Genomic DNA, 27242 nt, shown 5'->3' with positions numbered 1-27242 from the left:
GCCATTCAATTCTTCTTTGGAAAAGAAATTAAAGCAACAGCTTTCATGAATTTTTAAAAGGTAAATTATATTAAGCCAAGGTTGTCATTTAAATTCAAATCCCTATTTCTGAGTGTGAAGCATGATTAAAAGGCATTACAATTAATGGAAAATATAAGCAAATGTTAACACTTTAATATAGCATTAAAAGAAAGAAGAAGGGAAAAAAGAAAAGAAAAGAAAAAAAAAAGCAGTGGAAACCTGAGTAAAAAGAAGCCAGGAAGCAGCTGAAAAAGAGACCGGTTCACTGTGAGAAATGTAAACCTCTCAGACAGTGCTACGGCCCCGAATCCAACAGCTCAGGAACAAGGCCAATTATTGCAAAATATTAAACATATACGGTGAAGCTGCAAACTTTTCAAAAGAGTCCTAAGAATGAAAGCAGCTAAACAGAACAGCCAGGCCTCATAAACCTAAAATCTTTGCTGTAACTACTACCTGCAGGAAGTTTCTTTATCATATACTCCATAGCTTTCAAGCTGGACATTTTATGGTAAAGGGTTAAGATAATAATTCTTATATTGCAGCTGGCAGGTAACCGATCTTTTAAAATCTTTGCTTGTATGGCTCCTGTTAACGGCAGTAGGCACTAAGCTATTGCAAACCAATCTTCCAATATTCTACGCTTCTGAACTAGAAATGACTTATCTAAGACAGACATACAGAATCATGGAATTGTAGGGTACACAGAAGCTTCAACAGATGTATTAGCAAAACTCCCTTACTTTGCAAGTGAGTAAATTAAAACCTAGGGGCTTTACATGATATACCTAATACCACTTAAATACAAATAAGGGTTGTTAGGATTTGACTCCTATTTTGTTATCTTTCATGTAACACAATACATTGTCCAAAAGGTCTTATGATAGCCAGAATTTCTTCTGCTTCTGTTGACAGGGGTTGACTCAACCTTTCAACCTTGTTTTAATGACCATAGTAGTTTCACATTCATAATAGAAGATTTGTATGTTCTTTCCCCAGCAGTAATGTTAGTACTGATTTCAATTCAGTTCTCATAATAGATGGGTTTATTGTCAAGGAGATCAGTAACTATAGTGGTCCTCTGGCATGTGGATGGAAGACCAATCCTTGAGATATTCCCCCAACTTCCTTCCTGCCCTCAAAAGGGAAAATAATAGAAAATCCTATGTTTATATTGCTCATACCCTACTGATCTGAGAATATCTGATTCAACTGGGTTTGTTAACTTAGAGCAAAATTTTCTTCAGATTCATATACAAACATTTAAAAATTATTTATTTGTGCCTCAGTGGAAATAAGTTGTTCCAACTTATCTATCTTATCTATCTAAGGGATTTAACAAATTGCTTCTAATTTTAATCAGATGGGGATGGTGGAAAGTAAAAAATATAAGAAAAAAAAAGAAAACAAGAAAGTATAATGTTTACATACAAAAATCTAAGTTACTATGAAGTAAATTGCTTTATCTGTAAAAAGAAAATCAGAACCAAAAAGCTACTGTGTGCATTTCCCAGTGCATTTTGCTTTTCTGTTAGGAAACAAACAAACATAAATGTACATTAAAAAAAAAAAATGTCTTTATTCGAATACATTGGGGCCTAGTTGCGGCACATGGGCTCTTGGTTGTGGTGCACAGACTCTAGTTGCAGCGCTTGGGCTTAGCTGCTCTGCAGCATATGGGATCTTAGCTTCCCGACCAGGATTTGAACTCATGTTCCATGCATTGCAAGGTGGATTCTTAACCACTGGACCACCAGGGAAGTCCCAAACGCACATTTTTTTCTGTAAGCTTAGACATAAAAAATGATCACTGGCTAATCACAAAAGTCTTTAGATTATATGTATTAATCATCCAACTCCTACAAATTCCATACAAAGGTTCAATATAATGACGAACAAAGTAAGTAGCACTGGCATGACTGAAATTTTCTTTAAAGGGAAATTTTCTTTCCTACTTACTAGCATAACAGTATTTTTTTCCCCTTTCAGATAAGGGTTCTTTGAGGATTTATTTCTCTTCTATTCTTCAAATTGAATGACATGAACCTTAAGTTTGAGTTGAGAAGATACTATTATATAAAGTAACTGGAGGAACCAACTCTAGTTATAAAGTGTTCCATTAATATTATGATTGACTCTTTAAGAGTCAAACACAATGGCAAAATCATACAGACACATAGACTTTTCTGTGCCTGTACTGTCCAGATGCAATCTGACTTCTTGTTTCTTTCCTTCTCACCACAACCACCAGCATTAGGAAAAACCCAACAATTAAAATATCATTGATAATGAACACATGTCATTTGTTATGTAGATATTCTGGCCCTGAATTGGGATGTGTGGCATTCACAGTTGTTTTACAGTAATTGGGAATATTTTTGGTAGAGAAGCATTTGCATGAACACAGTGGTCCAAACTGTGATTGAAAGTTTTAATTTTGCAGGCACTTTGACAATAGAGAGGAATAAAATTTAGCCATGAGAAAGAATAAAACTGAGAAGCTCACACAAATACAAAACAAAGTTTCTTTGCCCGCTTCATTAACTAGGTATACTAATGAACTAATAAGTTAATTAGTCACATGCAAAGTATTTGAATGGGGAAAGAAAAGGCCAATTTCTTTTTTTACTATCATAACATTAGCTGTAACCTGTATTATAATTTGTTTTATAAAATAATAATAAAATAATTAAACATTAAAATGTAGTAAGTTAAACAGTAAAAATAATAAATATAGTTTTAAAAAATAAAATAAATATAATAAAATAAATAAAAATAAAAACTATAATCTGTATTATAAATAAATAATAAGTAAATATAACAAAAACAAATAATAAATAAAATAAAAAATAAAAACAATAAAAATAATAGACTATCATAATTATGATATGAAAAGTCAGTCAAGGAGGTCCAGGAAACTTAGGAAATAATTTCTATTGGAATAAAACAACAATGTATTTAAAGTTAGTGAGCAGTGTCATGACCAATGTCTCCAGGTATAAGGGACAGTTTCTGATGCCTTTCAAAATTAGAGCATATACCAGCTGAAGTGGAATGTATTACTAAACCTCAGGAAACCCTGAAATTAAAGGGAGTCAATTTTGAGACAGAGGACAAATTCTAAGTTGGCCAAAATGACCACTGTATGTACTCAACATCCTTTGGAAGAACGTTTGTCACACATATAAGACAAGGCCAGTAACACAAAAACGGGAAAAACCTATACATTAAGTACAAGACAGCTCCTGAGAGCAACAGATTGAGGCCCTGGAAGTTTCCCTGCTGAGGCGATAAGTAAGAGTCTTATCTGGTAAAGCTGATGATGAGTGAGGACTGCACGAGTGAGGAGAGGCAAGAACAGTCACGCAGGGCAGATGTCTTTCTCCTGAAATTGTGGAACCCATCAAAGGCTACATACATGAGCAAGAGCAAGAAACTTGTCCAGAACAGATGGAGGGTTATGTGGCCTCAGCAGTCATGCTGACGTAGTCTGAGCACCTTCAAATGGTGACAAGCAGCTAAAAAGGCTTCAAAGAAACCAATAAAAATTCTCTTTTAATACCTAGAGTTATGTAAAAGGCTGAAAAGAATACCTTATTAAACATCTGGGGCAGAAGCACACATCTAGGTGGGAAGCACAGAGAAAAATGAATTTAGTAAAATTAGTAAGATAGCTTTTACACTGAGAATCATAGTTGTCTTCATGGAAGGCTGAGAGAAAATTTGAAAGGCGCAAAAGAAAAACAATCTTTCCAGTTTTAATACATTTGATATGTTTAGGATTAGACTGCATTCGGTTTAAATATACCTTTCACTACACAACCAGAAAACTGAAAAACAAAACACAAAAAAGATGTGTAAGAACATTATTCCTTTCAATGCATTCCTACAGAGACGAAGACACCAAAATATCTTCACTAGGCTAGAGCTCTCAACCAAAGTTAGGTCATTTTGGGCCTCGCTCTGGGTTACCTGTTCAGCGGGCATCTTAACTTGCCTTCTCTGTAAGTCTGGCTGTCTACTACAGGACGCAGTGACGGCTGCAGCTACGTGGCAGTCAGCACTGCCAAGCTGCTCTTGGCACAGTCTTCTCATTATGGCTCCCAAGTCAGCATGGAAACCTGACGGTGTGGTATTCTCTGGATGGTGCCCACTCTCTTCATCTAAGATCTGCCTACTCTTTTCCTCTCACTGGTTTGCACATTCACATGTATTCATCTATCTAAAATCCTTGACTGACTGAGTGTGGCAGTACCTTGGCAGTACCTTAATGGTAAGACGGAAATAAACCAGGATGAAAAAATATCAATACTCAAAGCTGAGAATTCCTAAACTCATGAATTCTACTCACCTGTCTGTTGTGCAGGCTGTGGCAGTGGTTGGTTCAGATGTGAATTGTAATGGACCGAAGGGACTGGGCGATACTGAGGTTGATTAGAGTGGTAGTGGCCTGGAGCACAGTAACAGGCTGGCATCTAGAACAAGGATTGAGGGAAAAATAATTAATTTTACGTGCAGTAGAAACCTTTATTTCCCTGTCAGAAACATCAGAGTGTAATGAGTAATACTTTTCCCCATCACTAATGATCTGAAAACTGATTTTTCTGTGCTTTAAATTTACCTGAAAAAAAATTAAAAAATTTAAAACACATAGTATACATAACAAAAGATATATACCAATTGCCCCACTATTAAATTCGATTTAGTAGATTTAAATTTTTTGGTCATATTTGTTTCAGATTTTTCTCTGTTACAAAACCAAATACTATTGAAATACTTAAAGGCGCACTCCAATATTCCTTTGTCTACATGCCATAGAAAAAGCATCATTATCTCACAGTTGGTGTATATCATTCCCATAAATATTTTTAAACTTCTCGAGTGTGTGTGTGTGTAACCTATTATCAGTTATCTATGTAATATACTATAGAATTGTTGAGAATTTTAAAACACACATTTATGGTTACTTTACATAACTTCATGGGCTTTCCTGGTGGCTCAGCTGGTAAAGAATCTGCCTGCAATGTGGGAGACCAAGGTTAGATCCCTGGGTTGGGAAGATCCCCTGGAGAAGAGAAAGGCTATCCACTGTAGTATTCTTGCCTGGAGGATTCCATGGACTGTATAGTCCATGGGGTTGCAAAGAGTCGGACATGACTGAGCAACTTTCACACACTCATTCACATAACTTCATGCAGCTTATTTTGCAATTAACATTGTTTCTGAGACTCATTTTGGTTAAAGCATATATCGGGAGCTCATTCAATTTACCTGCTGAATAGCTATCACCAAATATATAAGTCAGTTTATCCTTTCCTACATATGCACATTAGCACTGACTGCATTCTTTAATTTTTCTCATATTTCTAATGCAAATTAAAATGTCAATACACATTTTGTCAATTATACTTTAATAAAGCTGGAAAAAATGCCAATAAGACTAGCCTGATTTAGTTTTCTACCCAAAGCCATTTGTATCAGTTGTGAATTTCTCTAAACGTAATCGGATCTGGTTTGGGGTAAAGAATAAACAATTAATCCATTGACATGGAAGTATGTAGAGAGTTAACTTCATTAGGTTCATGGGCTCTCAAATTCTGCTCTTCTGATTGGGCTACTTCTAAAAGAACAGAGATCTGTGTTTTTTTTTTTTTTAATTTTTTTTAATAAGATTAATATCCATTCATGGTAAAGACTCAATAAACTAGGAATATAAGAGAAATGTACAAAAAAAAATCCACAGACGGTTTCAGTTAATGATGGAAGACTGAAAGCTTACCCCTAAGACTGGGAACAATGTAAGCATAGGTACTTCAAAACACATTTCAGTTAATACATGGATTCTAGAGATGTTACTTCCCTCTCCTGTGAGTATATTCAACAGTGGTGCACTTAGCTAATGCAATAAGGCAAAAAAGAAACAAAAGGCAAAGAGATTGGAAAGAATAATATATGTAGAACAATCAAATTTAGAAAGTCTGCAGGATAAAAAGATGAATATACAAAAAACAATTTTATTTCTACATATTATCAGTTAACAAATAGAAAATAAAATTTAAAAATAATTTCCTTTAGAATATCACTTTAAACATTCAATATTTAGGATATATTTAAAAAACTATATGTAATACTTGTGTAATGAAAACCACAAAATACTATTGACAAAAAAATTACAGAAGAGCTAAATAAATGGAGAGAGGTAACATATTTTTGCATAGGCGATTCAACAGTGTTAAGATGCTAATTCTCCCCAAACTGATCTGTTTCTTCTTAAAATGTACCATTTTATTTTCATAGTGTATTTACTTTACTGTGTTTCTCTTAAGCTAGTTAAAAGAAACCTCTCTGAGTCAGAAGGGAACTCAAAGATCATATAGTTTAACCCTCCAACTGAAGTACCTACGGTCATGTGGTTGTCTAGAATCCATTTTAGCCTCCAAAAGGGAAGATGGCTGACAAGTGTTGTTCACACGTTCTCACAAAGTCTCTCCGCACAAAATTAAAAGTAAGGTCTCTAAAGTCAGAAGATGAAAAAGCAATGTACCTGTGGGGAGGGCTGCTGGATATATCCCTGCTGCTGGAGCACTGGCTGGCTGACAGGATGACCAGAGGCAGAATAGCCAGGAGTGGGGACTGGCTGCCCAGGCGGTAGGGGAGGCGGCGGCGGGGGCGGCGGGGCTGCCGTCATGATGTAACCGGACTGCTGCGCGGGCTGAAGAACGACAGTGGACTGGAACATGGTGGCATGAGGGTCAGAACCATCTGCGGATGGCTGGCGGGCAAGACTCATGTGGCTAAACTGAGACCCAAGGCTGTCCTGCTAAAAAAGGGAGAGGTCAGACTTCAGTACGCTTTCCATACACAGACCAATCTTATCAAAGAAAAATACTTCATGTATTTTAAGAAGAGCTGCAGTAGTATATATTAATATCATGGAAATTATATATCTACAACAAGCATGATTTAATAGAAGAACAGCTTCAAGAAAATTGTAACTCTGAGGCAGGAAGGTAGCAATATTACAATGCTGTCATCACAAATTACTTATAAAATATATCTCGTGGAAATGTAAGGCATGCAGAAAAGAGTAGAATATAACAACATTTCACAATAAAAAAATGGAGACACTTATTTAAAATGAAGATTAAAGGCACACTTTTATATTAGACAACTAACATTTTCTGAAAAGACTTCAAAGACCAGGAGTCTAGTCAGGCATGGTACTAGTTACTCTTTAATGCCCTTCTTCCCAGAAGGTAAGAAGGGTCAGGTTCTATGCATTTCTGTATTTCCTCCCATACCTATCGATCAAATATAGTAGCAGAAATGAAATAAAATATATAAAATCTACCCTCTCCAATCTTCTCTCTAAACTCAAAAAAAATTTGGTTATCAATTCTATTCTTCCCTGGTGTTTTTTAGTCTACTCCTTAAATCAGATACTAGGCAAATGTAAACCAGGTGACAGTTTTCTATTGCTTTTGCTACTTGGAGAGCAGGCAGTGGTGTCAAGAAAAGGCTACAATCTATATGCTATCTGACAAATGTTTATCTGACTCAACAAAGTAAGGACCAATTCTGACTTGTCTACATAGTATCAACTGAAATGACTACAATGGGGTTAAAACAGCATTCCCTTGTTTCCAAGGAGCCAGACTGGCAACAATGTGTATCACACTTTGCTGAGAGAAAAAAATTGAAAAAGGAAAATTACTTAAAAAATTGTGGCAACTGAGTTGTCAGATCAAAGTTGACATGCCTGCAATTTCTATAATCTGCTTATTTTTGCAAAGTAAATTAAGGCTATGGAGATGATAAAGGATTGAAAAAAAGGAAACCTGACTTGGTGACTGAAAATATATGGCATGGCTTTACCCTTCCCAAATGGTTGTTCTGACTTAGTCTAGCACTATGCACCTAATTCAATGAATAACTTCAGAAGAGGAAAATATACCTAAAAATGCTTACCAGCTGTAATGACAATGTAATATGTCCAAACATTTTTAAAAAAGATACCATAATGATTGGTATATACCACCATTACAGTCTTCTTGGTGAAAAAGTCATTTTCTTACTCCAATGATCTGCCATTTTTCAAAACATTTTTGAGGCTTTTTATGTTATTTTAAAAAATGTTCACAACCTTCTCAATGCTCGCAAAATTTCATTTTCTCAGACTGAAAGTGATCTTTGAAAATCATTCAGAGCCAAGGCTAGTAAATAAGGTTGCCTTACAGCTCAAAACAAAAACACCCTCAACAAAACATTTTTTAAAAAGTGTTGAGTGATTTTAAGAGACATCTTATAGTTTCAAAATGTGATGACCGTATAGTCTGAAAAGTAAGGGCATCACTGGGAAAAAGTATACAGGTGGTTAGGTAGATTCAACTTAAAGGAAGGAATTAACATTTACTGAGTATTTCATTTGAGGCACTATGCAGGAGGTACTTTATATTGTGGTCCCATATGTTCACTAACTAGAGATGGTCATTACGGGGCTCTTACTGAGAGGTATAACCTGGGGCATGCTTTGGATTAAAGGGAGGACCATTACTTTATAGTCACAGATTAAATATCTAGAGATCTTGATGTCTTATGAAACTGCAAGTTCCAATTCACCCCAATGACTGATACTAAGTTTATTGGACCTGGTGGGGAAAGAAAGTCTAAACCCAGATGAAAGCTGCCACCCCAGGACTGCACAGATCTGCACCAGCCTCAATGAGAAAAGTAGTTAAAACATCTTAGGACCTGAAGATTATTTCAGTATGAAAAACAAGGAAAATATTAGGCTTTACATAATTGCCAAAATAAGCCAATATAACAAATATTTTATGGAATAGAATAAATTATTTCTAATACAGTTTTAAAAAAATGCTTTTTCCAAAATATATGTATCCCTGATGTTAGAAAATCACAGAAGAACATATCACATTAATCACATTCACAAGGATTCATCACACATACACCCACAGAAACAACGCAGGAGGTGAATAGAGATATAGTACCACGGAGTATTGCTGAGTGGGTGAGACTGGCAGGAGCGGGGATGGGTAAGGGGCTGTAGAGTACTGAACAGGCTGTGAAGAGGGCTGCAGAGGACGAATAGGCTAAGGAATAACAGGTTGGCAAACAATGTTAATGTCAGAATAAAATGTTAGAGAAGAATTACATAAAATGGAAAGTTACAGTTTTTTGGCAATAGCTTAAAACTACAAAGTCATCTTAAAAACAATATAGGAAACAACAAAAACAATAGTAAGCCAAGAAACTCTACATAGAAAATTTTTGAGAACAAACATTTAAATTTAAACCATAATTAGAAAATAATTTTTTCATAAAAATATTTGATTCACTACAACAGGTAATTTAGAGATTTCAAATGATTATCCTACAAGACCCTTGGGTTAGGTCTGTAAAAGAAAACCCCTTTATTCTTTCTTCCTGGTTTGATGAAGGGGCTGCTCTACTTAGCTATATAAACACTAAGCAACAGAATTTTTCTTCTATTCTTATTATCAAACAGTATAACAAACATAATATCTATGTCAAATATTCTATTTGACAAGGAATTATTATTCTTTTGGGATCAAAGTGCCTAAACTTTAGCAATTTTTCAAGGAAAATATACTGTAGGTACCATTACAAATAGCCTAAAGAAAACACACACACGAATAGATCTCTTCTATATAAGGAAGATACATACAGTTTTCTTCTAACTAAAAATTTTTATCGAGAGAATATTAGAAGTTGAGAAACTACACTGGGCCTTTGAACAACTCAGGGCTTAGGGACACTGACTCCAAAAATCTGGGTATAAATGGCTGGCCCTACATCTGCAGATTCCAGTCCATAGATCCAAATAATCACAGATCATGTATACTGTAATATGTATGTGCTAGGAAAAATAAAAAAATCTGTGTAAAAGCAGATCCTTGCAGTTCAAACTTGTACAAAGATCCACTGAAGTTCTTTGAAATTTTACTAACAAAATACTCCTTCATATCAGAAAAAAAAAAAAAAAATCAAGATTTATGTTTCCCAAGGGTACTCACAGGTATTTTAAAAATGAAAGAAGTTTCAATCATATTTAAATTTTAGGGAATACACCTGACTATTTATAGGCAAATTAGTTTCCCAATCTTACCTTTACGCAGTTTGTTACAAAGGACTAATATACATATTGGTTTAATAACTATCATAATCCAGCACACAGGTGGCAATCTGTTTAAGTCACCTGCATACAGTTATTTAACTTTTGAATCTCTCTCTGGACAATACTTTCGAAGAGTATATTTTAGAAATGCAAAATTAACAAAATAAGGTTACTCAAGGAATAATCTAGACAAAGAGAAATTCCTATGATTAAGACATACAATGCTGAACTGCCCTTCCATCACAAAATCAAGTTTCTAAAAAATGAATGGCTTAGGGTAGTTTAGAATTCCATACACACACACACACACAAAACACAAAAAACCTACAGTTAAAGTACTAAGAAAAGCAAAAGTTGAAAGATCTAAAGAGTAGCCACTGATTTCTCACTAACCTCTTGAAGGTTAGTGAGAAGAAATTAGCAAGCTTCCTAATGGATGACAGTATGCATCACACCAAATGAGGTTCAGTAGCTTTAAAACTACAAAGTACAAGCTCTTCAACGTGTTATTAAGTCAGACAACCATAAAGACACAACTTTCTTCCAGACAACTTAACCTACTATGTAAGTGTCAAATGAAACAAAAGCTTTAGTCTGCTGGGGAATAAGAGAAAGAGGAGTAATATGAGCACCAAGGGTATGATTTTATGTCTGTCAGAGTGTCAAGAGGTAATGAGAAAAATGTGGGCTGGGAGACTGGCTGATCAAAGTGAAACTGACAACTCTTAGAAAAGAAAAAGCCTTAGCATGTCCTTTTTTCTACTTCAGTTGCAACTGGTTGCAAAACAGCATTCACTTAAAGTGAGTGGTTTCAAGAATGTGGCCTATCTGAAGGCTTTGGAAATCAGGCATTATTTTGTTTAGTTAGCTGAAATTTCATGGATGGATTATCTCCGTGCAAAAGATCGTTAGTGAGTATCATTTGTTCATCAATTCTCTGTTCTTGTATTCAATGAAAAATTACCAGAAGCACTTGAAGCAATGCCAGGGAAAATAACCATGGAGTTTGATACATACCCCAAGATTTCAAATTATAGTCTATTAAGACATCATTTCTAAAGTAAGCTGCCTATATCTTTTAGGACTGTCTCTTCAAGTTAAATCAGACAAAGCTATTTCTAAGAGATAATAATCTAAAATATATAACTGTAGATAAAACCTTAGGATTTTTTTCTGAAGCTGACAGACTATTTCCACTGAATTAAATCAAATGAAAATCTGCCCTGTAAAACTCCTGATGAAATATATAGCACTGCAAAGATGACGTGATAGCAAATTAAAGAGAAACACTTCAAGACCAAGTTGAATGAAACCCAGACAGAGAAGGACTGTGAGGGAGTTTTATTCTGTCTAATATCTATCTGAGTGCATGTAATCAAATGAGGTTGGAAAGTTAAAAAACCTGTAAGTCCAACATTAGAAAAAATGCCTTGCCTAATAAGGAGTCTTAATTGCCAGAGCAGTAATTATTTTAATTAGTTTAAAAATATGTGAAAACTTCATCAAACTGCTCATACATTTTCCACTCCTGTAATACAAACAATTTAACCTGTGAACAAAACTAATAAAACTTCTCCAGTTCAACTTTACCGCTATACTTCTGTCACAAAATATTCTCCATGTTCTCACCAGTGGAATACTTAAGACTGTCTTCCAGGGAGAAAGAGGTGCAAATAACTGTACAGTGTCTTTGACATGCTAAACAACCTTTTAAAAGACAAAATGAAAGCATGAGTTTACACTGGAATAATCAAGTCCAGTAGGAATGAGTAACACATCTCTAGAAGAAAAGCCTGAATGTGAAAATATATGTGGAAACTCTAAACATTTATACAAATTCAAAATATTATTAAAAGTGCTTTTGATACTTCTAACTCAAGTATTTTTGTCTTTATTTTTCATAGGGTAGGTGGGATGGAGAGTCCCTTGAAGCAACAACTCAGTTTCTTAAAACGTGACTGATTTGTTGACTTTTAAAACAACTCACTTTGGTTCACTGGAATAATGTATAATCTTAGTTTTGATTCTTCTTGTACATTTCCTGCTACTGTGAAACAGGGATAAAATACTCACCACACAGGATCATGAGATAAAAATTTCCCTTTGCAGAAAAGCCCTTGAAGTTAACCTCTCTCCCTAGGAGCAGTGAGTGGGACATCATTGGTGGAGAACATTAAAGTTCTAAGAGATACTTACTTGGGCTATGTCAATGATAATTAGTGAATTGAGCCCCAAATATGCAAAGGTAGATGAACTTAGATTATGTAATTGTGGGTATGTGCACCTGTGAGAAAATGTGATTAGCTGCTTGTTGCTGAGGTGGTGGGGGTGGCAGAGGTGGCTGCGGAGGTCCAGGCACTTGGGTTCTAACTGGTTGTTGCGTCATTGGAGGGTTATACACAACTGGACTCCCATCTGGGTTTATGAAGGGCTGACCTGAAAATTTTAAGAACAAGGGAAAAAAATCACTTACAATGGAGACTGAATATAGGTCACTCTATATGTTATAAATAACTTATAACATATCTTCAATCCTTATTCACAATTCCAAAGGCCTCAAGTTTCTGAAAACCAAAAGCTTTTTCTTCTTAGCCTGGAAAGCAAAGTCTGATTTTACACAAGGCTATTTCTAGACTTTGTATTTCCCACTTAAGAGTAAATATTCAAAAATTTTGCTGCTGTGTTTCACTGTGGTGCTGTCACTCCAGAATCCACTCAGATTATATTGTAATACACAGTATTTTCCAAAAAACTTAATTCTGAAACACACCTTGCTCAAGGAATTGAGTTACCGGACTGTGTAACATCTCAGTTTTGAGGGAAAAAACAAAACAAAACAAAACTTGACTTTGGGATACTGGAAATTCATTAATTAGCCTGTTAGATGGGAAATATTTAACATTTAGGTCGCACTGCATATATTCAACTAGTAAGATTAAAACCTGATGAAAATTAAATGGCTGATAACTTCAAATTTCAAATTGTGGCTTTGATGGCAGTGTCCTAATTTCATAGATTCTAACTTGCTAAAAGTAGAAAATAATCTAAAAATTCTAAATAATTATCTAAAATAACTTCCTTTTAATTTCAGTGAGCTTTATTCACAGGCAAAAAATAAAATGAGAGGAAACTTCAGTATTGATTTTGAGGCTTATTCTATTGGTTATCAATTACTGGAGGAATATTTTAAGTAACTCTCTACACATAGATTCTAAACAATTTTTTATTATATGAAGTAATATTTTTATTTTGGGAAAATAACCAACGGACACAGATCAAAAGGAAAATAAATTTCCCATAACCTTACAGTTAATTTGGATACCTTCTTCCAGACTTTTTTCTCAATGCACATACAGATCCAAAGATCAGTGTTTTTCCCATACTATACACTGAATGACTAAAAAAAAAAAGAAAAAAATACACTGGACTGTTAAGAAAATTATGAAATAAAAAGATCACTGATTATGATACCCTTTTAGGATGGAAAAAATACAAAATAAGAGAAATTTGACTGAATAATACTGTCTTAAACAGCCCCCCAGACATTCTCTTTTTAAAAAATAAGTATGTGACATAAAATAAGATAATGTTTGGGAGAGAAGAATACACTGTTCCATTGTGATCAAGTGGGAAAAGTTCTCCAAAGTCAAATTATTTTCATCAGTTAATTTCCTGACAATTCATGTGATGGATATAGAGAACTAAAAAGAAATCATGCTGGATATTTGTGGATTGTTTATTAATTTTTAAAACAATGGTAGATTAGACTTGAGTGAAAATATGTTTCAGCGTAATTTAAGGACTGCTTGAAAAAAGCTGGATGTGTTGTAATGCTTTTCTCAAAAAAAGATCACTTTCAGACTAATTTAAAATTAAGTATACAATTCAATTTCAGATTGATTAGTTTCTCACTTTATAATTTCCTACTCAATTGACACTTCCATGTTTCAAAAAACATATTAACTAATGTTTGGAATGAAAAACAATAGAAAATAGTAAAATATTAAATCATCTTATATCCTGCTCCAGGAAAATAGGCAGTTTAGTTATATAACAGACCTAAAATATCAAAAGATAACCATTATAAACTGAAACTGAATTTCTTAAGAGTCAGTTACCTATGCTAATTTAATTTGTTTCTTAGAAACAAAAGATACAAACAATATCTGAAGGTAACAAGTTCCAAGCCATGGTTTTTTCTACAACAAACAAAAGGAAAGTTTCAGGAACACTCAGAGACCCTGACCTGGATCTACCTTGCCCAAAAACTACCATGCTAGTCTGACCATATCAGCTAAATCTGTGAATATTTAAGGAAGGTTACCGAATGATTTAAGATTGTTTTCATTATCTAACTATATGATTGGGCTATGTTGCTTTGATTAGCAACCAAGACTTGACTTAAGAAAAAAATTAACATATATAATGACTGCAGTTTCTTAATCTCTCTGAGGTTCAGTTTCTTTATCTCTCAAAGTAGATTTCACCTAACAGGGTTATTATACCGAATGTATTTAAAGCACAACACAGTATATGCCACATAGTAAACATTCAATATACACAAAGTGCTACCTCCGAGTTGCAAACAATGTGTTGTCAATATTAATTAACAATGGCTACTTTTTCATTAATAATAAGATGTAGCTTATAATAACTTTTCCTCAGTAGAAAGCAATTACCATATTCATAAGGACAATTACTTATAGGTTCTTTTCACTACATTATAAAAGAAGTAAGAGCTGTTAATGTTCTCCTTTTTCATGAAATGTATACTATTTTCCCCAGGATAAAATTCTTCTTTTGAATAAAGCTCTTTCAAAGGTGATGGTTGCACTTCTAGGAAATGAACTGTTTCATTTATTTGACCTAAAAGACGTCACCAATGCCACAAGGAGAAAAATTATTTTCTGATATAAATATGTCTTTTAACATTCTCTAGCATAAACTGTTTTTAATAAAGTTCCAGGGAAAATGCTAATCACTCATGAAAATAAAAGGCCGACAACACATATACAGATAATACATTTAACATACATTCTTTAATTTTCGGATAACTCCTGATATCTCAACTGAAATAAACCTTTTTCTGGATACCAACCTGTTTGAGGGTTGATCAGAATACTGCCAGGTGGTATGCCTGCTGCTTCCAAGGGAAGCAAAAAGAAGCTTGTGCTAGGAGATGCAACTTGCCCATTTAGGCCACCATCAAAGGAAAGAGAACTATGAGTGCTGACAGCTGGATAGACGACAGGTGCACCATGAGAAGACTGGCTAAGAGCTGTACCTGGGAGAGGCTGCTGGATGTGTGAGAGAGAGCCCGTAGATGACCCTACACTACCAGAAGACTCAGAACCTAGGAGAGGAGTAACAGAAAAGGGAGTTTTTAAACCCTCATATAAAGATGCAGGCTTTAAATACATAACAATAAAATTCACATTGCATAACATGCAGTTAACACAAAAAAGCATGAATTATTTTTGATTTACTGTACAATTTTGCCTCCCCTCCCCACCAAAACAAGTTTAATACACCAAGACTGATCACATTAAGTTGTCAGGTAAGTCAAAGCCAAAGCATGCAACTTAAATAAGTCTATAATAACATCAGCCACAGACAGCCACAAAAAAACACATTACCCACATCCCCAAAAGGACAAAGTTATGTACATTTTTACCTTTAGATTAACACCTAGGAATATATAGATTATAATTTTTCCCCAGGACAAGCAACTTAGCACAGCCAAATGCCCAAACCTCTTATATCAGAAACCCCTTATCTATAAGAGCACAGAAAGATTTAAGAGTAGTGTAGGAAACAACAAAAAAACAATAAATTCTCTACCAAGAGAAACAACTCTCGTTTCATTGCATACTTTCATTTTCAGCTCATAATCACAGCATCTTCCTACAAGGTACAGTCAACTTTCCATTTTTATCATAGCAAGGGACAAAGATAGAATAAAAATATTCCAAGCAATTATATTAGCACTGGCTTAAAATTTTTTACTATACTTAATAAACTAATTTGATGTATAATGGCTAAAGGGAGACAATGAAACAATGAAGAAAGGGAAAGATTTTGATGAATTAGGTTAATTAGGTTTTAAAAAATAGAATTGACTCTATGAGGAGAATTAATTTTTCATGAAAGAAGTAAACAAACATGACACACTATATAGATTTCCCTGGAGGATAACTTCTGTTTTACATTGTGCCAAAATAACTGTTTCCAATAACTGTATGAAAAATAAATATATTTATTTTCATCTCTGAAGATAATATAGATTATAAATAGCACATGTTCTTAAAATGTTTTGATTTGGCTGGATGTCTAAATGACTTTCTCAGGACACATGAGTAGTTTTGTTATGATGACCTGATGACTAAGTGACCATTTATCAAATAAATGCATCTTTGGTACATGTGCATATTTCTCACATTAATAAAACTTACCTTTCTTTGGTGATATATCATACACACTAAGACGTTTTAAATATCCACATTATATGTTAAAAAGATGACAAATGCAATTCAAAAACCTTAAGAATTTAAAGCACTGAATTATAGTCAGAGATTAAAAAATACTGTCACCTTCAAATTTACACCTCTCCCTTCAACTGTTATCTGTAAAACTGTATGTCTAGGTTTTACCTAAAAGGATAAGGAGAGTGCCATTTCTGATTTTCCTGATTATTTTGGTATAAAAATATGGTTCTATGAGGATCCTAAAAGAGACATAAACTTCTTTAGTATTGAAGCCAGTTAGTGAAAGTGAAACGAGTAAATGCTATGAGCCTAAAAGTTATGTAATGTAAAATAAAGAAGTTTTAGAATGAAAATGTTACTGAAATTTCTACTCTTCTATAATAATTATATTGTATTACATTTCTTCAGTTTGAAAATTCCTCAAAAAGTCTCAGCAATTTTATACATTTTTTGAACAGCAAGTGAACTTTACCATGAAATGCAAACAATGATATGATAGTAGTAGTTGAATTTCAGCTAATAATGGTATTAGCTAAAAATGCAATCAATGTTAACTAATCCTGCGTGAGAAACCAAGGCTTCTAACTGTAACTAAGCACTGAAGGATTTCCAATCACCTAAGGCAAGAATGACAAGAAATGACATCTCATTAACCAACCTGATTTAAGTTTACATCACAGTGGAGGATTCTCATTTTAACTGATGTCTGTGAATCTGTCTCACAGAGAATAAATCCTAATGTCAATACACGTATTACCTCATAAGTACTTTGGAGGTGCTCAATATACGGCTGATAAGAATCTTTTATTTAAGGATAATTATAGAAGCCATATGATAAATGCCAAGCCAACATTATGGAAACTAATGTTTGAATGCACAGTTCTAGACAGATATTTATACCTGTTTTTGAAAGCCTGCCTATGCTTTTGCTGCTTCCAGAACTATCACCTCTTGTCAGAACTGAAATTCCACTGAAGCTGCTGGCTTTGGTTACAGCAGGCTTGAAGTTTCGGAGAGAGCTGTCTGAATCTGTGCTACTCCAGGGCCGTGGTTCAGAGTACTTCAAATCATTCTCAGTGCTGCTTTGATGGCTATTTGTTGATCTTCCTGAAGCATCTTTATTAACTCTGTAATTTAGAAATAAAACTCTGAAAAGCCAATAGAGACAAAAAGGAAAATTATGAAGAAAAAAAAAAGCTCTAAATTTTCAATACTGTACTGCATGAAAACATGCTTCCAATACCTAAATATCTGGCGCCTCTGCTGAGTGCTATTAGCATCCTCGTCTTGGATTCTGTTGGCATTTTAATAAAACATTTTTACTTTTGTTAGCGTCAGTCAGACACTTACCAAAACAAATGTTAAATTCCTCACCTTTTGTCAATAATATAATTCTCTTGGGAACACAGGGACTAGAAAGAAAGAACAGATATAAAAAGTCGAGCATTTGTCAAATAATGCCATCTGTAAACCAATGATGACAACAAAAATCATGTGTAATAATTAAAACAAAAAATAGTTACTCCTTGTCCTCAAATCAAACATGGTGATAAGGTTCACAAATAAATGATAATGAAAAATCTTTTTGACTTGGAGATACAATGTTTACTTTTAACAGACACTATTTTTGAAGCAATTCACTTCTGTTGTACAAAGTAACTTGAAATTCAAATATTGTTTCCAACACGTAAACCCATTCTCACTATTAAATACTCAAGATATACACATGTCTGTAGATTCCACCTTATTCACTCAACAAATACCTTGATCAGCTCTGCTTCGGCAGCAGCTGTAGCAGTAATTAAGCAGCTATGCCTCAATGTAGCTTATAGACAAAAGCCTCCCAGTGCTAACAACCTGACTCAGATAGCCATCATTGTTGCATCTTGTATTAATTCTAAGTCTTCTAGTTTACCAGCTATCAATTTTGCTCCTTTCATCCAATTTAAACAGCAGAGGCCATAGAAACCTCTCTGATCATGACTTTCTACTCCTTAATAGCTCACTGATCTTCTAGTACTTAGTATTAGTTGCTCAGCTGTGTACGACTCTTTGCAATCCCATAGACTGCAGCCTGCCAGGCTCCTCTGTCCATGGAATTCTCCAGGCAAGAATTCCGGAGCAGGTTGCCATTTCCTTCTCCATGGAATCTTTCCAACCCAGGGAATGAACCCAGGTCTCTTTCATTGCAGGCAGATTCTTTACCTTCTGAGCCACCAGGGAAGCCCTATCTTCTAGCACAGGGGTCAGCAAACTAGTCAGCTACCTGTTTTTTAAAATAAAGATTCACTGGAGCACAGCCATGTCCATTCATTCACATACTATCTATGGCTGCTTTTGTATTAAACAATGGGAATTTTAAGTTGTTGCAATGAAGGTTATATAGTTGAAAAGCCTAAAATACTCATTATTTGCTCCATTATAGAAAAAGTCTGCTGAACCCTGCTCTAGCTAAAAACTCAACTCCCTGCAGTAGATTTCAGGAGCAAGCTGAAATAAGATTCCTGCTTAATTATCCAATTGAAACATTCCTCACTTCCTGCCCCCTAGGCCATAATCCAGGTGGATTATGAATTCTTCAGTTCCTCCTGAGTCTAGCTCTCCTTTATTTCTGGCACCTGCAGATGCTGACCCTGGACATGGAACACTTCAATCCTTCAGGTCTCCTCTTGGAAGCTAACTCTTCCTCTTACTCCAGAGTTCTGGTTTTTGGTGCATCTCTACTGTGTTCCCTATTTCACCTTCATGTTTCTATACCAATCACACACCATATTGTCATTATCTCAATACTCATCATGGGTAGAGACCTCATCCATCTCACAATTACAGAGGAAAATAGATCTAGGTTAGGCCCCGAGTTCAGAAGACCTAGGCTGAATCCTGTCATTTTCTAGCTAGATGATCTTTGTCTATTTTACCTAGTCTCCTGGAGCCTCAGTTTCCTCATCTGTGAATATAAACGGTGATACCACAAATAGGGCCGTTTGGGAGATAATTTATCATAAATGTGCACGAATACATTTATCTAGTGCCCAGCAAAGTACCTACTATAGGTGATCAATAAGATTTGTTGAATATTATAAACTTTTAACTGACAGTCTAGATTTTAGTGTCATTTCCTTTTTTTCTAATACAGAGAAAATTTCTATCTCTGAAAGTATTAACACAAATTACATATATTCTTATATCCTTGACTAGTCCCTAGTACTGCAAAGAGCAGGTATTGGTAAAACCAAATTGATTCTCTTCTTGAATAAATGTGTAAAATAAGCAGCCACTTAAAAGATCTGTTCCATATAATCACATATAAAGTGGAAAATAAATATTAGTTTAAAAAATCAATTAGCTTTATTTTAAAAGAAACAAGTTATTTATCAAGAAAAGTCCACTAGAAAGTAGGATTTAGGGCACATGATTTTGTAGATAAGTGACCAATATTCCAAAAATTTCCATTCTGTGAGACGTCTGAGAGGAAAAAATACTATAAACTATACACTCAGTCCAAAGTACTACTTCTTAGTTGATCTGCTTCCAACTTTTGAAAGTACACATAACTGTAGGAATGTAGTATTTTACAAACTATTAAATCATTAACATGAATAGGACTATAGTATTTCTAAAAAGATGACTTTATATGTAACAAATGTAGCTGAAAGTAAATATGACCAATAGATTAAGGAAGGAGTGAATATGCAATTAGCATATATTTAAACACAAAGACCTAAATATAAGTCAGTACATACATCTTGGGAAAATATTCGGTCTCTAGCTCTCTGGTACTCTTCTTCTCTTTCTTCTATAGATTTGCTCCGTCTGTCATCTTTCAAACGTATTCTCATCTAAAGAAAGAGAACAATTAATCTTGGGGAAATGATCTGCCAGGATAAGTCCAGCATCTATAAAAATGTTCCAAATGTGTTAGGTTACCTGGTTATCATCCTTGTCAAAGCTAGAGTTATCTCTCTTGAGGATATATCGTTTCTGAAAGTCTTCACCTTTATCATCCTTAATATGTTCAGTAAACTTCTGATCAGGTCTAAAAAATAAACCAAAAACCAAGGGAACAAAACACATAAAAAAGTTAAATATTACATTTTATGAAAAGTGGTAAAAATAGTATGTTCCCACTCACTGGTGCTATTTATAGATACTTATGTTACCTCAGTTATTCCTCAAAAATAATCTTATGAGAAAACATTAACTACCCCACGTCATGACTGAAAGGAAATATGAAATACACTGTGGGCCCTGGAATCCGACTGCTCAGGTTCAAATGCTCATTTTTAACATTTAGTTGCTTTAGTTACTTACTAAACTTTCTTTTCTCCTCTTTCCTCATTACAGTCTACCTACTTCATAAGGTTGTTCTGAAGATGAATTAACAGATGACCAGCACTTAAAGCAGTAAACAGTAGAAGTCTGTTGTTGTTATAAATACTACTGACAAAACTTAGGATCAAATGACTAAAGCAACTGTCCAAGATCAGGGGCAAGGAAATGACTGAGCCACAGTCAGAGCCCTGGTAGGTAAGCCTGTCTGTCCTCTTTGCATTGCCTCCTCTAATTCAGAGAAACAATTCTGGAACAAAGGAAAAGTATAGCACAGGATCTTATGTTACACTCTTACAGTACCTGCTCTGATGTTACATAACCAAATATTTTGTGGTTGAATTTAATAAAACTTTAAGAGACTACTTCAAAATGCTACCAAGTTACCAAGTATTCTTAATTACAGCGGGGGTACATCTTTGTTTTGTATTAACTGAAACAGGTTAAAAAGAGTTTTTTGAAGGTTACCCTTATGACCTAAAGTAAGGATTATGAACTCTTAACAATGTATTTCATGGCTGATTGGTTTTTCCTCTATGGAAATGCTGCCAAGTTCTGCTGGGATCCAGAAAACAGACAGAACACTGTTGCCCTTGGAAAATTATAATCATATAAAATTTCACTTTCTGATATATATTTTCAGCTACAACAAATTCATTCATTCAACACTCCTGAGACTCAATATCATCCAATCATAAAACTGAAATATGTGATCTATAAAAAACATATTTACAGGCAATAAAGAAAGGCTAACTGAACTCCTAAGCAATTTTTTACATATACTTAAAATATATATGATACATGTAGTCATATAATTTATTATGGGTACCGTAAATAAATTTCTAAACCAAACCCGAGTAAGGACATCTTCAGCAAACTTCATAAGATATTTCATTATACATAGTAATTAAGTAACACTTTTGAATATTTGTTTTAACTTAATGAATTTTTAATAGAGTACTGTATCTACATTCTGTCAAATGATGCAAAGATTTTAAATAAGAATTATCTAAGTAAGCTGAAGAAATCTTTATTTTAAAATATATTTAGATACGTGAAACAGAACATTTCTCCACACAGAGCTATACACAGAACTAAAGAGAAAAATAAAAACAGTTAAAAAAAAAAAAAAAAATTTCCATGGCCAAACTGATGAGAAAAAGACTGCTTTCTTTAGGAATTTGAAAGATTATCTATTTAATCCTGACAATGGCAGTATACTGTTGTCACATGATTGTCCCATTGATTAATATCAACTATTTTGCAGCTGTTCAAAATCACGTTTTCTCTTTCAAGGAGTTTGTACTTGGGTGAGAGACTATTATTTCGATATGACTGTAAGATTTAACCAAGAGCCTGGCAACTTTTCTAAGAGCAGCTGGATTCCCACACCAAATAGCATTAGCAGGCATTTCAGCTAACCTTAAGACTGTCTTACCTCTGTCTTTTATAGATGCCTGAATTTACTGCCCTGCAATCGCCAACTTCCCGCTCCAATGAGACACCCCAGTGGACACCGGGTTGTTGACATCCACAACACCACTGGTTCAAGGCTGGAGCGGGTAATCTGCCTATGAGGAAAAGGCAAGTTTGTTTTTATTCAATGTGGAGCAGATCTCTAAGGTTTTCTGATTTACATCCTTCTTCATATTCCAGAAGAAAAAAATAAAAATACAGTGTAACTTCAATGATCTGAAATGTCTAGTTATAATTATGCTATTGATCCTTCTTCTTTAGGTATCAATACATTATAAACATCTGTGTTTAACTAAACTCTTGACTACCTGGATAAAGAGAACCCTGATATCATGTGTAGTATTCAAATAACTGAGGTTACACTGCATTGAAAACCTTAGAGAGTCACCAGTCGAAATGTTAGTCAAAATGCCTGCTAATGAACACGTGCCTGGGTATCCAGCAGCTCTGAGTAATGTTGAAAGGTATTGGTTAAATGAAGTAGATTTCTATTCACCTTCAGTCCAGCTCATGTCTTATGGTTACTGTCCCACTTTAGTCATGATATAACTAACTAGGAAAAAGCTAAAAGATATTTAAAAAAGACTAAAAGATAGGCAGTAGACAATTAAATCAGATTCACATTTGCAGGTAAACCTTAATCCCTAAAGAAATATGGGATCCTTTTCAAAGACAGCTGTCTTCATTAATTTAATTTTAGTTGTAGCAACAATCATTTAAAAAGTACAAGCTTCCACCAATAAATATACCTTTTTGACAAAATACTCTTTGAAATGGAAGAAAACCAACTTAGTCCAAGCAAACAATATGATAGCTACAAGGGTAAAGATCATTATAACAAAAGAGAAATAAATGAATTAAATATAATTGTGCAAACCAAATGGTTCATAATAGACAGAACCTTGAGAAGTCTAGCTTCAAAGAAGGAAGAAAAATTATGAACCGAAAAGCATTATTTATGGCATCTGAAGCTGACTGCTGCTCACAGATCCACTGCTGTCACATATGAAATTAATACAGACAATTCTTTTGATAGATCACCATGAAGAATTTTAGCTGAACTCAACAGGTTGCTTTAGGATTAGTTTCACTAATAGGCAAAAGAGGTATTGTGAAGATACAACTTTAGGTGCCTCTGCATTGTGCCTTTTGCTCCCACATATCAGCACTGATGATCTACTTCACCACACTACAAAGCTAACACTTTTTATTTTTATTTATTTATTTTTTAAAGCTAACATTTTTTAAAGCAAATGATTCCTCTTCTTAAAATTTATTGCTCACTAAGTCATACATAGCTCAGAAGGGTACATAATGTTATGGATAATATTGGATTAACCAACCAACAGTCCCAGTGTCCTGACATCTGTGGAAGAAAAGAAGCAAAACAGAGATGGAAAAGGCAGTGAAATGACAGAAAATTAGTGAAACTGTAAGCGTTTTAAAGTTTGCTTTTTTCTTTTAAATTTGCCTGAAGTTGGCCGTAGCTATTTAAATTATATTAATTTAAAATCCATAAGAAAACGGTTATTAAACATCGCTGACATCATGACTTTTGAGGGTTTTCCTGCTTTTTTAAAAAAAAAAAAAAAAAAAGTAATCCTCATTCACCTGTCTTATTTTAGTCACCTGTCTTATTTCAGTCCAGACTGGTGCATTTTACATCTCGTGAGCAGAGTGTATTTTTTAGACCTGTCACATAAGGTTATCACAAAGCTGAAGCAGGCTGCTAAAACATGTGGAAAACCTGAGATAAAAGATGTTACAGAAAGATAAAGAATTATCACACACACATATAACAACCTTTCTTGATACTTACATTCTTGTATTGCTAGTTTTGTTTACTATGACTGACTTCCCACTCTGATCAACATTGTGGTCTAATCCAAAGTAAGCGGCAACTCTGTGCAAGAGCATCCTGTGGTAAGATGTCATTGGGGGGAATTTTTTACGGGGAGACCTAGAATTAGAAGAAAGACTAATTTAGCAGATCTTGAATAACTGTGATGACAATTTATTTTCTTGTTAAAAGTCAGGACTTACTCATTATTACCAATGAAATCTAAAATTTCTTGTTCCAATTTCAACAGCATCATTCTGTCCCTGAAACAAAATATGAAAACTCGTAAAACTTAACACTGAAATAATCATAAATGTTGAATTTACAGGGCTATATATATATTTTTTGTAAAACCTGTACACTGAAGAACATTACAAGCTTGATATATGCTTTCTAAAAAAGTAATATTTTAAAAGAATAAAGATGACTTTTTAAAAAACATGAAAAATTTCACATATACAAATGTAGAAAGAATACCATCCAATTTCAAAATTATCATTATATCATTATCTTGATCTGTTAAGTACTATTGTATTATATTAGATTCTGTTCTGCAAATACATGGATTATAACAGAATATTAGTCTTCATCCCTTACTCAATAAAGTAAGAAGCAGCAGGAAAGCAGACATCTTTAGGTAGGCTTATGACTCTGTTACCATGCTCAACTCCATAGAAACAGTACTCTAAAGAACATGCAATGCCGGTAACAACAGGAATACTCCAGTGGGAATCCAATGCTAGTATATAAATGGAACTACAGCAGAAGTATGAACTATATTACTAAGACTAACTCAGAGGAAGAAGACTTCAAATTATTCTGAAAATCACTATCACACATTTTTAAGATATTCGGAATTTTTTCAATAAAATACCAAAGTGAACCAAATATCTCCAATATTAAAATAAATAAGGACACTAGGGAACACCTGCACGTGCTCCTTCAGACCACTAGGGTCCTATTTAGTGCACTTACAAAACAAGTTACTGGTACCACTCCCCAAAGGACCTCCTTGCTCACACACCAAGAACATAGCTCAAGAGAGTATTCCTGTGGTCACTGTAAATTTCATGTGCATGTGGGAAAAACAAACCAAAAACAAACCTCAAGAACCTTAAAGCTTTAAGCAGCTTTACAGAAGCCGCTTTCTGTTTCTGAAACTTTGTAAATAAAGAAAACTAGGCCAAGAGGTTAATGTTTCCCTCTCAAATAAACACTACATAGTGGATCCCTCTCAGATTCTAAGGGGAAATGATGTCCTCCATTTCCCCTGCTTAAGTTGCCTGAAAGTCTATACATCAGCCCTGAGTTTGATCTCTCTGTACTGCAAAAGTAGTCTTATAAAACTAATATTAACCATAAACATTTTTATATCAGTTGAAAAAAATCAAGAGAATACATGCCTAAGTGGTGATTTTAAACCCGAAGTGGAACAGGATTACATTTTAATAAAAATTTCAGCAACATTCAATTTTTCTTCTTTAGTATACTCCACCTCAGCAAGTGGCACCACCTTTCACTCAGCATACTGTACTAGAAGTACCTTTTTCTGCCCACTACTATGCTCTTCCAAATCTTCCCGTGCAGTTAATTACAATTGCAAACTTTATCTATCTTCGATCTATTTTTCCTGTCCTTCCGCTGCCATTAATTACCCTGGACCAAGTATTCAGGATAGTGATTTGACCTCTATGATAGTAGTATATTATCTCTCTGTATCTTCCCTTGTTCCCTCCAAATTTGTTTTACCTGGAACATCCGTAACAATCTTTTAAAAACACAAATGTGAAGACATGTCATGGTCTGGGGTAAACATTTATCACAGGTTTCCCATTTCTCTTAGGTTAAAAGTGAACATCTGTAACACGGCCCATGGGGCTTCCCTGGTGGCTTGGTGGTAAAGAATCTGCCTGCCAATGCAGGAGATGCAGGTTCAATCCTTGGGTCAGGAAGATCCCCTGGAGGCGGGCATGGCAACCCACTCCAGTATTCTTGCCTGGAGAATCAATGGACAGAGGAGCTGGACAGGCTACAGTTCATGGGGTCACAAAGAGTCACACAACTGAGCACCCACACGCACTAACGCATGTGCCTTACAAGGCAGGTATGACTGTCACCTATCTCTTTAGTCTCATTTCCTGTCTCTTTTTCACAAAACCTTCATCATTTTGGCTTATCACTGTATTTCCCAAGCTCCTTCCTCTCACAGGTTCCTTGAACATGCTGTTTCCTTTGCCCAGCACATTTTTTTTTTAAACATTTATTTATTTGACTGCACCAGGTCTTAGTTGCGGCATGTGGGATCTAGTTCCCTGACCAGGGATGGAACCCAAGCTGTCTGCATTGGGAGTGCAGGGTCTCAGTCACTGGACCATCAGGGAAGTCCCTAGCACAGCTCCTTACGTTCTTTCATAGAAGAACCTGTTTCTTTCATACCTTTTAAGAGTATCTATCACAATTACTTTTATATAGTTATTTGTGCTACAGTGAGGAGCTCAACAAATCTGAGTGGAATAAATTAATCAGATTATTTTGCCAATGTCTTTTAATGTTTTTCCTTAAAATTTTAGGGGAGGATGGGAAATTTTTACTTCCTTCATATGGTTTTCACTGAAAAAGATTTACTTAATGTTAAGGCTCTTTTCTTCTAATGTTTTTGGGGGTCAATTTGTCTTGACATGGTAAAATTTTCTAATGTATTTTATATACTTATTGTAGGGGGAAAAAAGGAATCAGAGGCAGGCAACTTATTTAGCATTCATGAAACAGTGCATTTAAATTGGTTCCTCTGTTGAGTTAAACAGCAAGCCTACAATATGTGAAATATTCTTCAGTGAATGAACTGGTATTCAAAAGAAATTTCTGTTGTCTCCATGAAAGAAAACAAAAACCTAACAATTTTATTAGTAATTGATACAAATTCAGGCTTTTTCCC

The 27242-nt window shown here is 34.6% G+C and overlaps 1 protein-coding gene across 6 annotated transcripts in view; it reads right to left on the bottom strand.

Annotated features, from left to right (window-relative positions):
* Nucleotides 1–27242, bottom strand: part of R3HDM1 (R3H domain containing 1) — an 89368-nt gene that overhangs the window by 36456 nt on the left and 25670 nt on the right. For 4 of the 6 annotated variants that reach the window (XM_065931452.1, XM_065931447.1, XM_065931450.1 and 1 more), the window contains 11 exons: nucleotides 24511–24570; nucleotides 24287–24427; nucleotides 20590–20698; nucleotides 20406–20501; nucleotides 18037–18074; nucleotides 17906–17956; nucleotides 17563–17789; nucleotides 15276–15530; nucleotides 12462–12613; nucleotides 6566–6841; nucleotides 4373–4496 (listed from right to left, as the gene is read on the bottom strand). In XM_065931452.1, the coding sequence (XP_065787524.1) occupies nucleotides 4373–4496; nucleotides 6566–6841; nucleotides 12462–12613; nucleotides 15276–15530; nucleotides 17563–17789; nucleotides 17906–17956; nucleotides 18037–18074; nucleotides 20406–20501; nucleotides 20590–20698; nucleotides 24287–24427; nucleotides 24511–24570 (1529 nt within the window). The remainder of the gene's footprint in view (nucleotides 1–4372; nucleotides 4497–6565; nucleotides 6842–12461; nucleotides 12614–15275; nucleotides 15531–17562; nucleotides 17790–17905; nucleotides 17957–18036; nucleotides 18075–20405; nucleotides 20502–20589; nucleotides 20699–24286; nucleotides 24428–24510; nucleotides 24571–27242) is intronic. The other 2 variants (XM_065931448.1, XM_065931449.1) reach the window with 2 other exon arrangements.

Source organism: Muntiacus reevesi, chromosome 3, assembly GCF_963930625.1.
Source record: "Muntiacus reevesi chromosome 3, mMunRee1.1, whole genome shotgun sequence".
NCBI classification, from domain to species: Eukaryota; Metazoa; Chordata; class Mammalia; order Artiodactyla; family Cervidae; genus Muntiacus; species Muntiacus reevesi.
This window is presented reverse-complemented; position numbering and strand designations above follow the sequence as displayed.